Source organism: Nannobrachium achirus (genome assembly GCF_963921795.1).
Source record: "Nannobrachium achirus genome assembly, chromosome: 15".
Classification (NCBI taxonomy): Eukaryota; Metazoa; Chordata; class Actinopteri; order Myctophiformes; family Myctophidae; genus Nannobrachium; species Nannobrachium achirus.
In genome coordinates, this window is record NC_137822.1 from 49,939,160 (window position 1) to 49,957,571 (window position 18,412).

General features: G+C 44.3%; 1 protein-coding gene across 1 annotated transcript in view; it reads right to left on the reverse strand.

Annotated features, from left to right (window-relative positions):
* The window catches only part of LOC308299920 (uncharacterized protein), a gene marked incomplete at its 5' end in the record, with an annotated part of 38,931 nt that overhangs the window by 15,099 nt on the left and 5,420 nt on the right, over nucleotides 1–18,412 (reverse strand). The window contains 10 exons of the mRNA XM_080743698.1: nucleotides 675–738; nucleotides 930–957; nucleotides 1,833–1,929; nucleotides 2,567–2,597; nucleotides 3,151–3,196; nucleotides 5,540–5,693; nucleotides 8,618–8,815; nucleotides 9,926–10,361; nucleotides 14,497–14,763; nucleotides 15,772–15,879. Coding sequence (XP_080599824.1) covers nucleotides 675–738; nucleotides 930–957; nucleotides 1,833–1,929; nucleotides 2,567–2,597; nucleotides 3,151–3,196; nucleotides 5,540–5,693; nucleotides 8,618–8,815; nucleotides 9,926–10,361; nucleotides 14,497–14,763; nucleotides 15,772–15,879 — 1,429 coding nt within the window. The remainder of the gene's footprint in view (nucleotides 1–674; nucleotides 739–929; nucleotides 958–1,832; nucleotides 1,930–2,566; nucleotides 2,598–3,150; nucleotides 3,197–5,539; nucleotides 5,694–8,617; nucleotides 8,816–9,925; nucleotides 10,362–14,496; nucleotides 14,764–15,771; nucleotides 15,880–18,412) is intronic.

The following is an 18,412-nucleotide window of genomic DNA, read 5'->3' on the forward strand; positions in this document are numbered from 1 at the left end:
ACTTCATCTGAAACACCATTAAACATGGAACACCATTAATTCATCTACTGCCTATGACTAGTTTGACCAGTTATATTAATGGGGTCCACTTTGCCTATGACAAGTTTGACCTAATTTGCATATTATTATTATTTTTTAACTTCTTTTTGAAAAAAATATTTTTGGATCCCATTCTATCTAGTAAACATGATTTCAATCGCGATTTTGCATGTTTCACCCCCATACAACCCCATCTTTCAAACATGGCAGCCATCTTTGTTTACATAACATGTAAAACATAATGGCTACTATCTCATGAATGCCTGAACGGATTTCCAAGCGGATACTTTTGTTTGAAAGCTGTGAACAACGTGCACACACACATGGTGCATGATCTGTGCATGGGCGTGCATGATCTGTGCACTATAAATTACATGGAAGTCTATGGAGACTTCTGTCAGGAAAACCTGAAAGACGGCATATTCAAAATGGCAGTAAATGAGTTAAACATGATTTAACCCTAACCATTTCACTTCATCTGGAAACCATCCGTGTTACTTTACATTTTAAACACTCTAAACCTTTATACTCAAAAATAGCAGATCTACAAGCTCATAAGTGTGGCACCCAGGGCTTGTAGATCTGCCATTTTTGAAATTGTGCAAAACTTTGAAAAGAAAAAAGAAGAATCTCACCACAGACTTCTTGCGGGTGTTCTCTGCTGGTTCCTCTGCCTTGCGCTTCATACTCCTGGGTCGTCTATAAGAAGGATATTTATCATTTCATTAAACCACTCTAGAAGGCCTATACTTCATACTCCTGGGTCTTTACAAGGATATTTATTATTTCATTAAACCGCTCTAGAAGGCCAATACGTTTATCATCATTATTAGACAGTCATGAAAGCCATTTTTACAGTGGATAAGATCCAAAAGGTCAGCAGTTCTTACCTCATTGGAGACAGAGCAGCCGTCAGACCTACAAACAGAATGTAACATTAGTCATTGTGTACAATACACCTGATTCAACACACACACACACACACACACACACACACACACACACACACACACACACACACACACACACACACACACACACACACACACACACACACACACACACACACACACACACACACACACACACACACACACACACACACACACACACACACACACACACACACACACACACACACACACACACACAGAGTAAGTGTGTATGACCAGATGGATGCTTGTGTTGTATCCTCTGCTTCATGTTTATGTCCGGTAGGGATGTTCTAGTCCAGGGGTTGTCAACCTTTTCAGGCTGCGACCCCCAAAACAATCATAGTTTAGTATCATAGTGCCAGTTGTCTAAGCTGTAATCCTGGGCTCTGCTCTCCCTCTGCCAGCCTGGGCAGAGCCCTGAACTGAGTTCATGCTTCCTTCAGTGCATGAAGAGTGCAGGCCACTTCTTATCACCTGACAGGGGGGAGTTTCCCCCGGTTGGACGTAGCGCGTGGAAGGAACAAGTTATTCCAACCAGTTCCTTTCCCCTCCATCAGGAGCCCGGGCTGGCCAGGGGGAGGCAGTATAGATACCATGTACTACAGGTATAGTATTTAAACCTACCAGGTGTGTTTGGGTACAGTTGGCAGTAGGTTCTATTTAAACCTACCAGGTGTGTGTAGGGTAGAGTTAGCAGTAGGTTCTATTTAAACCTACCAGGTGTGCGTGGGGTAGAGTTAGCAGTAGGTTCTATTTAAACCTACCAGGTGTAGGGTAGAGTTAGCAGTAGGTTCTATTTAAACCTACCAGGTGTGCGTGGGGTAGAGTTAGCAGTAACCAGGTTCTATTTAAACCTACCAGGGGTGCGTGGGGTACAGTTGGCAGCAGTGGAGCGGGTACTAGCCCGGGTACTGGCTCTGGTAACCAGGTTCCTGCTGTGAACGACCTCCTCCTCCTGCTTTTAGAAACAAACACACAAGGCTCAGTAAACCCTTCATCAGGGTTCCCACATATCTTTACCAATTCATTTCCAAAACTTTTCCAGAATATTTAACCCAATTTCCAGGACTATATAACAATAATTCAGCTCAATAACAAGTCACTTACCCCTATGCACAATGCCCAAAGACAGGCAGTGTATGCCAGTGGTTCTCAACCTTTTCAGGCCGTGACCCCCGAAATAATCATATTTTAACTGGGGACCAGGCACCCTGACGAGCACTAAGAGTTGAGGAATTTTGTATAACACGTTTCTATTGTGAAAATAGCAGATCTACATGCTCACAACGCCTCGCGTTTTGCGAGGTATTGTGAGCATGTAGATCTGCTATTTACACAATTTCTGCCTCTAATATTTGACAATTTGGCCATGTTTAATTTGTCATTTCAGAGGTATTAACAAAATCAATAACCAAAGACAATGCATAGCTATTTTTTTCCAGGACCCTTGATCAATTCCAAAACTTTTCCAGTACTGGATAAATATCTTTCTAAATTTCCAAATATTTCCAGGAATTTCATGACTGTGGGAAGCCTGCTTCATTCTGTAAAACTCTACAAGTCAAAGCAAAGGTTAACGTCAACAGACTGACCTCTGGCTCCCCTGAGGCCTCCGTTTCCATCCTGAAAAGACAAAGGGTTTGCAGAGCTTTAGGAAGAGAGATTATACGGATTTACAAGAGCCATACTGACATCTAAGAGCTAGGGATGAGACCATAAGCGATATTATCGTTTATTGTGATAAAAAAACACTCACGATAGTCGTATCGTGGAGATTTCATTTATTGTGATATCGTCCTCCGTCATGCACTGGGATCAATTCACCTTTTATTTACAGAGCTGCATATCCGGCACCACTTAAACCCTCTGTAACTGGTAAAAGGTCCGATCTACAAGCTCACAACGCGTCGCATTGCGACGTGTTGTGAGCTTGTAGATCTGCTATTTTTTTGGCAAATGTTCCGCCCCAGGATAATGGATGGGGAGGATATTTTGATTATCGCGATAATACCGTAAACCGCAATTTCTTTCGTCAGAATAATCGTGATATGAAATGTTCACTACCTACTCAGAACTAGGGCAGCAAACAGGGAGGATTTCTCCTAGGGCGGGGAAGCTAAAATCCAAAATGACAACAAGACACTTTCCTGGTTTTAATGGGAGAAATAATACTCACTCCAGTTGGTCGTCTCCCTCGTCGTCTGCCTCTGGGCAGACGTCCTCTATAAGAGAAACACAACATGAAGCATGGATAGTTTAGTCATTTAGCAGACACTCTTAATGCAGGGTGATTTACAATACATCAACATCAATGTTTTTTTCTTTTGCTAGTTGTTTTTATATCTCACTGACCTTTGGACACTGCACTATTAGGTTGTGTTAGTAGTTTTTTAGTATTTCTGTTTGTGTTTGACATGATGAGATACTTGTTGCACTAACTAGCATTGACTGTTATGGTCACTTTGGTCACTGCGAATTTAGCCCGTTTCCATTTGCGAACCGAGACGTGGGCACTGCACGTCTGACTGTTGTGACTCGATCGCTGCACACTGCACACTCATCCTGCAAGTTTCAGCGTCCTCTGGAAGGTGGCCGATCTGCAAGCTCACAGCGCGGCGCGGAGACGCGGATGCGAGCTGCTGTGAGCTTGTAGATCGGACACTTTTGGCACGCAACACCGTGTGATGAGGAAGGGTTAGCCATGGATGGCTTGACTCCTGGAGGTGAAAACGGGAGGAATTTACACACGGTCCGTGTCACTCCGTGTGTAACAAACAACCGGTTTGTTTTGTGGGCTATAAACGCTATACAATGGACGTTAAGCGGCAGGGGAAAGTGTTAAGTTGGAGGACGATATAGACCCAGATTGTCATAATGTAGTCGCATTTATTGTCTGACCCGTTTCCATTCACAAATGTGCATTTAGTTTATTCGATAAAGCCTCAAAATCAACCTCCTCCAAGCGGATAATTTTTTTTGCGGATAATGAAAGTAAATGTGCATTAAGAGGCTTTATGGAAACGCCACTACTGAGACAGAAACAGAACAGAATGACAGGAAGTCCAAGTCATATGGGGTTTGAGTCTGAGTCAAGAGCCCCTGGGAGGGGGTCGAGTCCAAGTCGAGTCCAAGACCAATGGGAGGCGAGTTTGCACACACACACACACACACACACACACACACACACACACACACACACACACACACACACACACACACACACACACACACACACACACACACACACACACACACACACACACACACACACACACACACACACACACACACACACACACACACACACACACACACACACACACACACACACACACACACAATATCCCAAATCACAGACGATAATTAGGCCTATCCAGTCTAATATCATGATATGGATATAATATTGATGCCCATGCACCAAAAGGCCAAGTGATAACAAAAATAATATTATTTAAAAAATGATTATAGGTCTACTACTGTAATCTATAACATTTTTAAACATTGCTGTTATAGTTGCATTGAAATAGACTGAGCATGCATGATTATAGCAAAACGTTTTTCAAACAAAATCTTATCTTATTTTATTTTGACTAAAAGCTAAAATAAATAAATAAGGTTTTCCCATTCAAACACATAGCAGTACGTGCCTGTCTGCATTTCATTGTTTAAGGTGAGAAATGTAGGCTAGCCTACCCTATGTCATTAGTCTGATGCCTTTCAAGTATATACAAGGCAAAACAATACCCCATGTCACTGCTTGATTTGTTTTAACCTCTCTACAGGGACTTACAATGTTACACTTCTCTCTGTTGATCAGTGCACTTTAAAACTTTTGGACGAGGCTTGCATAACGAGTAATAGACTACACCTGGAAATACAAAAAGAAAAGTCTTAATCCAGCGTTGCGGGTGGATTAAACTACACATAATCACAAAGGCTTGTGTTTGGAAGCTCTTTTTACTACAACAAGGACTTATTTATTTGGGGACACAAGGATATCCTGCAGGTAAGAGGAAAGTGGACTGTTGCGCTGTTGTCTGTATGGCGAAAAAAATAACTTCTGGGAAGATTAGTTGCTTGCTGCTGTGCTGAGGGGGGGCTCTACGTGTGTGTGTGTGTGTGTGTGTGTGTGCCTGTGTGTGTGCATGCGTGCTACTACTGTGTGCCTATCAGATGCGCGTCAGAATGCTCCGTTACTTAACAAGGCAGCTCTCTTAATGTTAACGTGACTGCGCTCCTCTGTCTTCTCATATGGATATAACATTTATTCCATTGCATTGTTGTGACTCGACTCGAGTGGACTCGGTGGGGGGCGAGTCCTAGTCAAATTAGACCGAGACGAGTCCAAGTCAAATTAAGGGCGAGACCGAGACGAGACCGAGTCAGTGAAAATTTGGACTCGAGTCCTGACTCGAGACGAGACATTGACTCGAGTACTACAACACTAGTGTTGGGTCTGAGAGGATAAATGTCATCACATGGTGGTTCTGTGGATCAAATGATGAATACATAACGGCCTTGAAGTGTAAAGGGCTGAAAGCCAGTGTTGTCCAACCATGACGTACCAGGACAGATGGACCTCTGCAGGGTGGCACGGGTCACACTGATCTTCTTCAGGAGAGACCTGGAGGTCCTGGAGCTCCTGGAGGTCCTGGAGGTCCTCAGACCGGCCACAGAGTTCCTCAGCTTCAGGGAGACACTGTGACGACTGACCATTTCCTAGAGGTGGGCGACATGGTGAGAAAGATCATTGAGATCCATACTATGTCTCCACAATATGCCTTTTCAGAGATATCCTGCTGTTTATGTCCTGATACAATGAGTCTAGGGCTGTCCTCGACTCGGGATTTTTGAAGTCGATTCGAGTCGAGGGGTTCATTCCGACGCGTCGACGAATCGTTTTATAGTCTACGTTGTGTAAAAAAATAAAAAATAAAATCCAAAAAAAAGTGTTGCTTTAAACGTCCACATCAACATAACACAATAATACATTAAGATGAATTGAATACACTGTGTTTTCGGTGATATCGGTGCGCGAGCACAAATGTTATCTGCATAGCAATGTACAACACCGTTAAAACAAATAAAACATCTCCGCTGTTCAACTCTGCCCCGTCTCGGTGCACTGCCGTGCAGTAGAGATGAGACATTCGCGAACGATTCCGCTCTCTTGAACGGCTCTTTTTTTTTGTATTTATTTATTTAGACGGGACAATGCATATTAATGAACACTACATGAATGCAATGTAAATACACCGGAATTAGCAAGAATGCTAAATTTCATCCGTAGTCCCCACATGAAGACAAAAACAAAACAAACAGGTTTACGAACAAACACACAGGAGGGGAAGAGAGAAAAAGGCAGGAGAGGAGGGGGGGGGAGGGGTAAGGACATGAGGGTGAGTCAAAAAAATCAAATATTCATCACGGTCATGAGCTCTGATTATAAGTCATAACAGGATAATCATTTGCAAAAACACTCCTTAGACAAAACATGTTCAAGCCTTGCAGGAGGGAGGGGGGACAGAGGAAATCAGAGACAGATGTTGTGTCGGGTTTATCAGTTTGACAAGGTCACACAGAACATAGAGTCTCTTGATGTATCGTGCTGTTGACTTAACACGCGTTGGAATGCGATAAGTTCGAGAAAGTTCGAGCAACAGTCAGAGAGAGTTCACCATGCCCTTGTGCGCGCCAGGCAATGAATGTGTGAGTGTGTGTAATCCACGGGCCGACGCAGCCCCCACCGTGTGAAAGTTGAGACAGCGCTGCCCGCAGGTGTTGGGGGGGTCTGGACGGGTTGGGGGGTTGGGGCGGGTGAGTTCCAGGGGACGCTCCGTGGGAAAAGCATAGCAAGCTCCCCTCTGCTCCACCGCAGCTCTCGGTTGATTGTTTGCGGGCAGGGGGTCCGAAATCATATCCATTTGAAAAACAGACTTTAGCTCGGGGTGGCTTGATTGTAGCCCCCCTCAAAGTCTTTCCCAGTGCGACCCGTCTCAGGGGTTAGCCAGTCGTGCTGCAATGAGATCCAGCCTTCCCGACATCAGCTGAACACCCCGTCCGATCTCCGCTATCATCTCCGGCAGGCGTTGGGCATTCTGTTGGGCTCCTGCCATCTTCTTTATCTTTCGGTACACGAGCCCCGCTGCAGTTCCAAGCATTAGGGTACCCGCCACCAGGCTCCAAAATATAATTATGTCTTCCGAATCTTCGATGCTTAACGGAAACAGGCATAGTGGTTGCCATTTCCCGTAAGAATCTTTTAAATATCCCGCAGGGTAGGATGAGCCAGGACAATGTGAGTCCCCATCATTCGTCTTGGTTGAGAATATGGTATCGATCGCACTCAGGCCCCAATTAATGAATTCCATCTTTGCTCCGAAGTGCAGAATAGCAGAGAGAGCGATAGCCAGGCAGTTCCCTCAGAGCAGTCACAAGGAGCAGGCAGGCAAACGCGGACAAGAGACACAAGATATAGCCGAGGGGAGGCGATAGATTATCGGAGGCCCCGCCATCTCGACTCCGAGGAGATAGAGATAACGGGGCCAGGGTAGGCCGGGGGAGAGAGAGAGAAAAAGCGACTGTCTCTGTCGAAGGTCAGAAGAGAAGAATTTTAAATGAACGATGGGATCCAGTCCGCAGTCGCGGGACACCATTCACTGACAGAGTAATGAGTCGGTGTCGAGAACGGATTCATTTCAGAAACGGATCATAAAAAGCGGGAGGCACAGCTCCCGCTAGAGCCAGCAGTCAGTGTGGACATGCCATGGACGCAAACACAGCGAAACAAACATCATCATGGATTACTTACAACACTGGAACAATTCAGAAGCACTTTAATTAGAAAATGTAACTAGTAGCCTACACTTGTGTATGTTAATTTGACTTTAGTAGATTGTTTAATTACTTCGTGGACGTGCGTTTGTGCTGTGGCAGGTTATTTAATATGGGATTTTGACAGCGTGCTTCTCCTCTTAACGGCGGCTCCGAATGTTTTAACGATGCGGCGGTTCTGGTCGTTCCGTCTCACTTTCACCCAATCACCCCTACGCTAGTATAGTGCGAGACAATAAATGACTGTTCGCCAATTGCTACATCTCTCAATTGGAAGTACATGACAGCAGTCCAGCAGTGCACTGCAGTAGTAGGCTAACTGGTGATATAAAAAAATATATATTTTCGACTCCTCGACTGAAACAATTGGCGTCGATTCCCGGGGCTTAAAGCGACGCGTCGATTCGTCGATCTTTAGAGGACAGGCCTAAATGAGTCAACAATGAATCAGTAGTTCTCAAACTTTAAAACGTCAAGGTCTCCCCTTAACGCTGACAGTTTACAAATGAAACCAAATGGACCCGTAAGGGTCCATTTGGTTTCATTTGTATTACTGTCAGAGTTACATACTTGCAAGGATCAATTTAGACCTCCCAAAAGGAACCCAGAGAGTCCCTGGACCCCACTTTGAGGACCACTGGTCTAAATGGTCTGTTACTACTTTTTCTTTTAGTTTTTGTTAGCTTGTAGGCGGTTGTACTGTTAAATAACCATAAAAACCAACATGAAAAAAAAAATTGTGACGTCTATCGTGATACAGCTTGGAAGAATATTGTGATATTGTATTTTTCCATATGGCCCAGCCCTACCCTTTCCTCCGCCGCTGTCTCTGTGTCCACCGCTGTCTCTGTGGTCGCCGGTGTGTCGGATGGCGCCCGTGTCTCTGTGGTCACAGCGTGGTCACTCTGACGTGATGACGACGCGCGCCTGGTGGCCTCGGCGGAGCGGCGGTCCCTGGCGGTGATCTCCACCACCGCTTTGGGCAGCGCGGCCGCTGGGGTGGAACTCTGATCAATCACACAGTAATCGATGAGGAGATTAGGAGAGCAGATCAATATTCTATGTAACACAATATCAGGCATTGACACTAAGGCTTGCCTGAAGTTTGCTTTCAGGTTGCCCGACCGGGCAAGTGCTCATTTGAGAGGGGACTCAACCATCTATAAACACAACACCAGATATCTAAACACCTGAACGTGGCCAGAGTGCTCTGTCTTCTGGTCTGTGGAATGTAAAATAAGAGCACAGTTTACCTATAATGTGCAGTTTTTACTGTTGCTACACACTAGTGTGAAACCATAAACATATTTAATCATAGCTATGTAGGTATTTGGATTTGGAAGTATTGAGGTACAGTATGATTTCTTTTTTATCGCACAGCCCCAGAAAGTAAAGAAATAAGTGTTAAATTTAAACACTTATTCATTAAAATTGTACAGTACCTATACGTTTATAATGGACAATTTACTTGTCGGGCAACTTAAGTAGGCATGAACATTGGGCAAGTAGAACATGACCTGTAATTGCCCGACGGGCAAGTGCCTCTGAGACCTTAGTGTCAACCCCTGTAATATCATGGAGAGAAGTACAACATGATGTCAGTGGTACGAGTCAGAGGTCACAGTTCTACCGTCGCTGCTAACAAGACAGGCTGTACCAAAACAACAGCTATCAGGCCGGTCTCTCCGACCACCAAACCTTTCGTCGGTGAGTTACGACTTTCTGACTTGCAGCTTTCCGAACTCTAATTCGGAGTAATGCTTTTGAGAAGTTGCGAGTGATTTGTAGTTGAACCGGCCCTTTAAGAAGAAAACTTTAGTGGTCGTAGAGTATGGACAGGTCTTTAGACTTACAAGCTATCAAATATCATAATGTAGAAGTATTATCGTTGATGGTAAATCTAAAGCTTCTATTAAAGTCAGAAGCAGTCATATCATTTCATTCATATCATTGAGTGTACATCAAAGCTTCTATCAAAGTCATAAGCAGTCATATCATTTCATTGAAGGTAAATCTAAAGCTTCTATCAAAGTCATAAGCAGTCATATCATTTCATTGAAGGTAAATCTAAAGCTTCTATTAAAGTCATAATCAGTCATATATCATGTCTTCCTCACCTGGGGTACAGAGGTCACAGAGGTCCCAGAGGTCAGTGCTCTGCGGGCCGTCTCTGCGGAGCGGCGGTCTGCGGCCGACATCCTGATGCTCAGCGCTTTGGGGAACGCCACCGCCACGGCCGCTGGCTCAGGGGAGACGGCCACACGCTGTGGGGAGGAGACAACCGCTGGCTCAGGGGAGGAGTCGAACCCTAGCTCTGGAGACATGGCTGCCAGCTCAGGAGAGAGAAGGACCGCTGGCTCAGGAGAGAGAAGGACCGCTGGCTCAGGAGAGACGACGGCAGCAGGTTCAGGGGAGGAGTCGAGCGCTGGCTCAGGGGAGATGGACGCAGGTTCAGGGGAGGAGTCGAGCGCGGAATCAGGAGAGGCGGCTGGCGGTTCAGGAGAGCCAGCGTCCTCTGGCTCCTCTGGCTCCTCTGGCTCCGGACTCTGCAACCTTCTTGACATAAAGAAGTGCCATGTTTTTAGTTGTTTCTTCATGGTCAGTGTACCATATTATCAACATAAAAACAAACATGTTGTGGCGACATTTTAACAACGTCTACTCAGACAGTTTTTAAGTTGTTTGATTCAGTGTGTATGATAAGTATTTTGTTATGGTTAATATCATCTTTTTATCAATACATATTGATGACCACCTGAAGTTTAAGGCACAGTGACTGTGTCATAAAAATGTCATGTACAGTACACACACAAGGTCTCCGTCTGGTAGAAATCAGGCCTTATCAACTGCCTGGAGCCAGTACCTAAACAATGAGAATTGTTTTGGTATTCGAAGGCTCGGCCTGGGACATTTGGTGTCATCCAGACACCAGCAAGGACATCTCTCCCCCCAGGAACCCTGTATATGGACTCTTTGTCTTGTGATTTGTGGACAAGAAACATATCCTATGAACTGTTGAAACGTCATCCATTGACTGATGAAATGACCATACTTATACTCATGTCAAAACATAATTTGTCAGAGAGAGCACGAACCATTGATTATTCTGTTGTACCTTTGTCTTGAATACTCTCTCTCCATAGTAAAACATTCCATTCTCACTCTGATCACTCTCCTGTCTTATTTCTGTGTGAAGGATTATTGTATCTCATAGGGGAATAAGAAGGTGTTGTTGTTTACAAATAATAAATCAATCAGTGTAGATGTTAAACAGTGCTCTAGGACAGTGGTTCTCAACCTGGGGCCAGATGATCAGCTTAATGTGGGTAAGCAAGGTGACCGCAAAGCAGCCAAAAGGCACGCACATCTAAAGCCACAGTTGGCTGGGTGCTAGACTAAAGCAGTTCAATGTGGAACAATCTTTTCTGGTTCAATAGTAAAGGAACCAACATACAGTTCAGGTGTATACTAGCCTCGGAAACCCAGACTTCTTTTGGTGATCGGAAGAAAAAGAAGTCTGGGCAAGCCCCCCTATAACTGTGTAGGTTCTAGTGTTGTCACGATACTGGATTTTCAACTTCGATACGATATTTTGAAAAATTTCGATACTCGATACCATTTTCGATACCACGCAACCACGGAGAATTTAGTGCAAAAATGTATTTTTATTTAAAGAAAAATACACAAATAAAAAAAATGAACTATCAAGTGTCTGGAAGAAATAACTACACTTTCTTTCACAGTAATATTTTTCTTTCACAGTAACAGTGAGTGCATGGCATGCATTGCAATTGTAAATTGTAAATATTGAGGTAGTGTGCATATTCAAAAGCCTCAGATTGTCACACTGTAAAGGCCAGGGCTCCAGACTAACTTTTTTCACCAACGTCCCAGGACCGTCTACAAACGTCAAATTTAACCGTCCCCAAATTAATGTAATCCGTCCCCAAAAATGATATTAAAATGTTTTATAAATTCATGAATTAATATATTATTATTGTTAAAATATGTATTATTATTATTATTTAACTCATTGAGTGCCAGCCTATCACCACTAGAGGGCGCCCAGTGACCAGAGAATAATAGAGATATGCTGGTAATGCATGCCCAAGCCCTGGAGCCATGACTTGCCTGAACACTTTCCTTTGTGCATGTACAGGAAGAGGATGAAGTTAGCTTGAAGTTAGCTATTGGCTACCAAGCATTTTAGAAGCCTTATTTTCGTCAACTTAGCCATGATTAAACCTTGCACACCTCATGCATGGGAAAAAAAACAGAGAAGAATGAGCTCTAAAAAATCCAATGCAATCCTGGATTGCATTGGAGTGGATTTGTGCAGTTTGTTCACAGCTTTCAAACAAAAAAATCCGATTGGAAATCCGTTCAGGCATTCTTGAGATAATCGCCATTATGTTTTACATGTAATGTAAACAAAAATGGCTGCCCTGTATGTTAGATGGGGTTGTATGGGGGTGGAACATGCAAAATCGCGATTGAAATCATGTTCACCAGATTTGATGGGGTCCAAAAAAAAAAAAAATTCAAAAAAAAATTTCAATTTTTTTTTTTTTTTTTTTTAAAAGCCGAACTTGTTCGGGATCGGCACTCTACGATACGCTAATAAAGCCGAACTAGTTCGGGATTGGCACTCAAAGAGTTAACTATTATTATTATCATTATTATTGTTATTAATATGCTGGTGAAATTGGCTTGGCAATCCTTTCTGTTTTTATACTGTCATCAGTATCAACAAGCAACCCCCCTGGTTGCTTGTTTCTCTCTCAAAAACAAAACCTGGCAACATTGGGTGATCAGACAGAGATGTGTTTATCTTAGCACAGGACGCTAACAAGCTGGCTGCAGTGGACACACATGCTCATGATTAAATGCATTTATGTAGTGCAATATTGTGGATATGTGTGGCTGGCTACCAACAGGGAGGACATTTTTAGCGCTTCTTCAGCAGCCTTTGATTTTAGCACTTTTGCGGGAATAGCATGGTGCCCTGTCCTTCAGCACGTAAAGCGTGTGCATTAATCTGGCCATTCTTTGGCATGATGTGAGTTTGTATGCCTCTTAGATTAGCTCACGCAGCCACCACTAGCTGCAGTTCGTTGTGTGTGTGTGTGAGTCAGAGTGTGTGTGGAGGGATGAGGGAGGGAGGGACGGGGTGAGAGAGAGCGAGAGAGATAGACGGAACACTAATAGCCCCGTTCAGCTCGCATCGTTGTTTTTGTTCAGATGAACTGTAATGAGATGGAGTTATTTATTTGAGCGAGCGGACCTGTTGTTGTTGAGAGTTAAATAAAAGAAAGAGAAAATAAGCCGCCACAGCTCAGGAACGCTCCAGCTTGCATGGCCGTACCGAACTGTAAAACGTAGTATCGATACTACCGATACTACGGAAAAGCCGTATTGTACCGAATGGATTTTTTCAGTATCGGTATTTATCGATATACCAATATTTTTGACAACACTAGGTTCATGACATTTTAATTGTATAAATAAATGTAGCCGTTCAGATATCTTATTTTACATCAGTATTGTTCATGTGGACTGGTTTGTTTAGGCTTATCCATTATAATGATAAAATCACTATGATTTATCAGTCGTTTTCCACCGCGGATCACTTCCTCATTTACTCAAAGTAGACAGCAGCAGGAGTCATTTTGAGACGTCGGAGGACGCGGCGAGATCCGCCGGCCAACAAATAATGTCCGCGTTCCCTCAGAGTGGGTGTATACAGACCAGGGTATCTGCACATTTCTAAAGTGACAAATTGAAGGACCTTTCAAGACCTTTTTAATTCAGTACCTGAGACGAATAACAGTCCAAGTCCATATATATATATATTTTTAATATAGATGTTTTTTGATTTTACAGACTGTAAACCACAAACTAGTCGTTTTAATCTGTTAAATTGTTAATGCAATCCCCCCTCATTTTGTTCAAGTGTCTGTTTTAATGTTATCTGCTCCCTTTGTCTGCTGAATATTGCTTGTACGTTTCACAAACTGTTGGAGATATAATGTCTTTTCCACAGTATAAGTCTTATAATTCCTAATGAGGTGGGAGTGCATTAAGAATTTAACAGATTAAAAAGTTTGTGGTTTACAGTCTGGTAAATCAAAAAAATATCTATATTCAAATATGGACTTTCGTCTCAGCTACTCAAATTGGCTTTTGGCCAAATGATCAAATATTGGAGGCAGATATGGTGAAAATGGCAGATCTACAAAACATCTGCAAAGGTTGGGAACCAGTGCTCTAGGAGGCGGCATGGAGCCTACTGCCCACTAGAGGATGACACGGGAGTGGATTTTCACTCCTGTCCCGTCCCACTCCTGTACAATGTCTCCTGGTCAAAATCACTCCCGTTCACATCCCGCTCCCGAAAAAAGAAAAAAAAAAAAAAATCGCGCAGATGTTTTTCTATTTTGATCCATATTATATTTGATATCATGTTTATTATTATATAATGTATAATTTTATAATGTTCGCAGTTCAAAGACCTCACTTTCCTGTGCAATTTATTTCTGCGATTTGATGAACTGGTCTGGGACGATTCTCGCTCCTGCCCACTCCTGTTGATTTTCATTCCTGTCCCGTCCCGATCCTGGCATCAATACAAATTTGACTCTTGTCCTGCCACGGGAATTCCTGTCAAATGTCATCCTCTACTGCCTACCTCTGCTCTGGTTGGGGAGGCGTCGTCACAGCGGTCTGGCGGTGGAGAGGTGGCATCACAGAGACCTCTGCAGAGCGCCCGTGGAGAGGTGGCATCACAGAGACCTCTGCAGAGCGCCCGTGGAGAGGTGGCATCACAGAGACCTCTGCAGAGCGCCCGTGGAGAGATGGCATCACGGACAGCTCTGCAGAGCGCCGGTCGGAAGCAGAGATCCTCACAGAGGCTTGGGGACACCTGCGGGCGCTGGGGGCGGCGCTGGGGGCGGGGCTGGGGCACATTCACAAGGTTGAGGATTAATTAGTTGTCGCACAGTTCATTGTGATTTACGGTGTCATAGTGTCTTTTAACCTGACTGCACCAGATGGTGGCAGTAGTGCGTACCACCCTACCTTACCATCTGAGACTGCTCAGGGAGAGTTGATATCACTCGTAAAGTCCCGGGCCGGACCAATCAGCGGCAGCTACGGGCGGGCTCTGAGCGGCTCTGAGCCAATAGAGTCTGACTGCAGACCACGTGGAAACCCAGGAGGCGGAGTCTGGGTGTAACGTCATGCAGACAGGCCAATATGAGTGGTTGGAGTTGACACTCCCAGACTGTGATAGACAGACGGCCCCATCCAATCACCTGCTAAAGAACTTGAAAAAATGGCCCGCCCCTTACATCGGGTCTGCCTGAGCGATCCCAGATGATGGTAAGCAGAGCGGCATGCAGCCAGGCATACTCACTGCTGCCACCATCTGGCGCAGTCAGGTTAAGTGTCTTTTGGGTCGTTTAACATTATGGAACATGTGAATAGAAATGACATTTACATTTGGCCTTTTTTTAGGCTTCAGGGCAGATATGACGTAAATATACCAAGACATTACTGACATTTTAATACATTTTTTAAATCACAGCCAGTGTGAAGTGAGCCGTGCCTTGTGGTGGTGTGGCAGATCTACGAGCTTATAGATCAGCTATCTATGAGCTTATAGATCAGCTATTTTCAGCAAAGCAACCAGACGTCAAATCACCAGAAGATTTATGTTTGTACAGTAGATTTACCTGGCTAAATATCATGTTATTTAGTAGACTAAAACTAGACTAAAACTAAAAACTTTCAGATGACTAAAATGACTAAAACTGAATTGAAGTTATTCAAAAGACTATGACTAAAAAAAAAAACTAAATCACAGTTTGCGGTCAGAATCCACACTGTGAGAGGAGAGGCCTACCTGTTAGACTGTGGTTAATCCACACTGTGAGAGGCCTACCTGGTAGTGTGAGAGGCCTACCTGGTAGGGTTGTAGGGCTCTGGTTCCTCCAGGATGCTCTGCTGGGTCTTCTCAACCTCAGGATCTTCAAACAGGTTCTTGGCCACAGCTGAACTGCTCTGCTTCCTCCTGAGAACAACAGACAGTACAGACCCTCATTTATCACTGCTTCCCCCTGAGAACAACAGGACACAGACAGTACAGACCCTCATTTATCTCTGCTTCCCCCTGAGAACAACAGGACACAGACAGTACAGACCCTCATTTATCACTGCTTCCCCCTGAGAACAACAGGACACAGACAGTACAGACCCTCATTTATCACTGCTTCCCCCTGAGAACAACAGGACACAGACAGTACAGACCCTCATTTATCAACGTGGAACAGAATACATGTTTGGTGTACGCCCAAATGTAGGCAAATCTCTGCATTTATCATGGCATGGTGACGCTTTGACGTTGGCGTAGGGCATTAACGACTTGTGATTTTTGCAAGTCGACTCGACTCAGTAAAAAGTTGAGTTGAAGTCGACTTTATTGTTTGATGACGTCATCACATCACACACGACCCCCCCAATTATTTTGGGGGGTCCCCAGATGATTAACTTAATGTGCAACTTGACAATTTAAGGACTTTTTAATACCTCTAAAATGACAAATTAAACATTGGCCAAATTGTCAAATATATAGAGGCAGAAATTGTGAAAATAGCAGATCTACATGCTCCGAGCATGTAGATCTGCTATTTTTTTTTTTTTTGTGGGAGTCGACTTGTGTAATGAAGTCGACTTTAGTGTCCTTATTAATTATTAATGTCATTACAATCTGAGACCTTAGTGTCAGCCCCAGTTTTATATTGTCATTACAATTTTGGTGTTTTGGGACGCCCGCTGGCCTAGTGGTCCAGGCACACATAGGCTCTGATGGCTGACAGCGTGTCGCGGGTTCAAGTCCCGATTCCAACGACCTTTGCTGCATGTCACTCCCCATCTCTCTCCCCATTTCCTGTCAGTCTACTGTCCTATCAATAAAGAGCTGTCAGTCTACTGTCCTATCAATAAAGAGCTGTCAGTCTACTGTCCTATCAATAAAGAGCTGTCAGTCTACTGTCCTATCAATAAAGAGCTGTCAGTCTAGCGTGATTATGGATCCCACTGGGAAAGATGGATAACCACGCCCCGGACTCATTTTGAAGCTTGTGATTGGCTGAACCGGACGTAGGGAGCGCTCCGTTGTAGTCTCTTGGACTGCGCGAGGTGCACCAAACCCCAATTATCATGGCGTTTATCGTGCGCTTGCCCAGGCCGTAACGATTGCATTCACCACGGCTTCGCGGCCACTCGCGCCTGCGGCGCTCGGGGGCGAAGAGCAGGACCAAGGTCCGCTGGCCTTCGCGCCGCTTGCAGTGTCGTGGACAATAACTGTGAAAACGAGCGCTCTATGGCGTTTCCATCCATCTTTCCCAGTGGGATCCATAATCACGCGTCAGTCTACTGTCCTATCAATAAAGACCTGTCAGTCTACTGTCCTATCAATAAAGACCTGTCAGTCTACTGTCCTATCAATAAAGGCATAAAAGCCCCTAAAAAGAATATAGGTGTTTCGCCGACTGTGATTAACCAGGTGTCTGTCTATGTGTACCCATAACTAAACAGACTGTGGTTAAACAGTGTGTCTATGCCAGACAGTGTGTGTGTGTGTGTGTGGTTAAACAGTGTGTCTATGCCAGACAGTGTGTGTGTGGTTAAACAGTGTGTCTATGCCAGACAGTGTGTGTGTGGTTAAACAGTGTGTCTGTGCCAGACAGTGTGTGTGTGTGTGTGGTTAAACAGTGTGTCTATGCCAGACAGTGTGTGTGTGGTTAAACAGTGTGTCTATGCCAGACAGTGTGTGTGTGTGGTTAAACAGTGTGTCTGTGCCAGACAGTGTGTGTGTGTGGTTAAACAGTGTGTCTATGCCAGACAGTAGTGGCGTTTCCATAAACTTAAGCGCATTAGGGAAGCGTATTATCAGAAATGCGCATTTAGACTAAGTGAATTTAGCCCGTTTCCATTTGCGGGTGTCATTCGAATAAGGGTAGTAGTTCGTTTGGAAAACCAATAGGTGGCGCACCTTTTCAGTCCTACGACATTCTATAACTGCAGAAGAAGAGCGACAAGCGACACAACAATGCAATAATACATAATATAATGAATACAAAATGTCACGGGGCTGTTCTGAGAGCTTCGCCTTGCAACACACGCACGCACACGCACACAAACACATTAACGTATTATCCACACAACACACCATCGCATCGCTTCGCGCAATGGAGGAAAAAAACGCTTCAATAAGGAATTTGTGTCCCATTTTGACGATGAGTTCACTTCTTTGACACGTTTCCATCCATGCCTCTGTTACTCTCTCTGACTTTTATACCCTCTCTCTCCGCTGCTAAACAGTCGTATGACTGTGTGGCGCACGGAACAGTAGATTTCCAAGATCAAACTGTGTCCCTCCACGCTACGTTGTAGGGTTTGTAGATCAGGCAGTGGGCGTGTACTTGCAAGAGCAACATATAGCGAGTCAGTCCGTCACCCGTGCGCTGTTCCCATGCTGGTAGTGACTATCTGGATATATTTCTGCTGATATAAAACAAACCTGTATTGAGTTTTAATTTCCA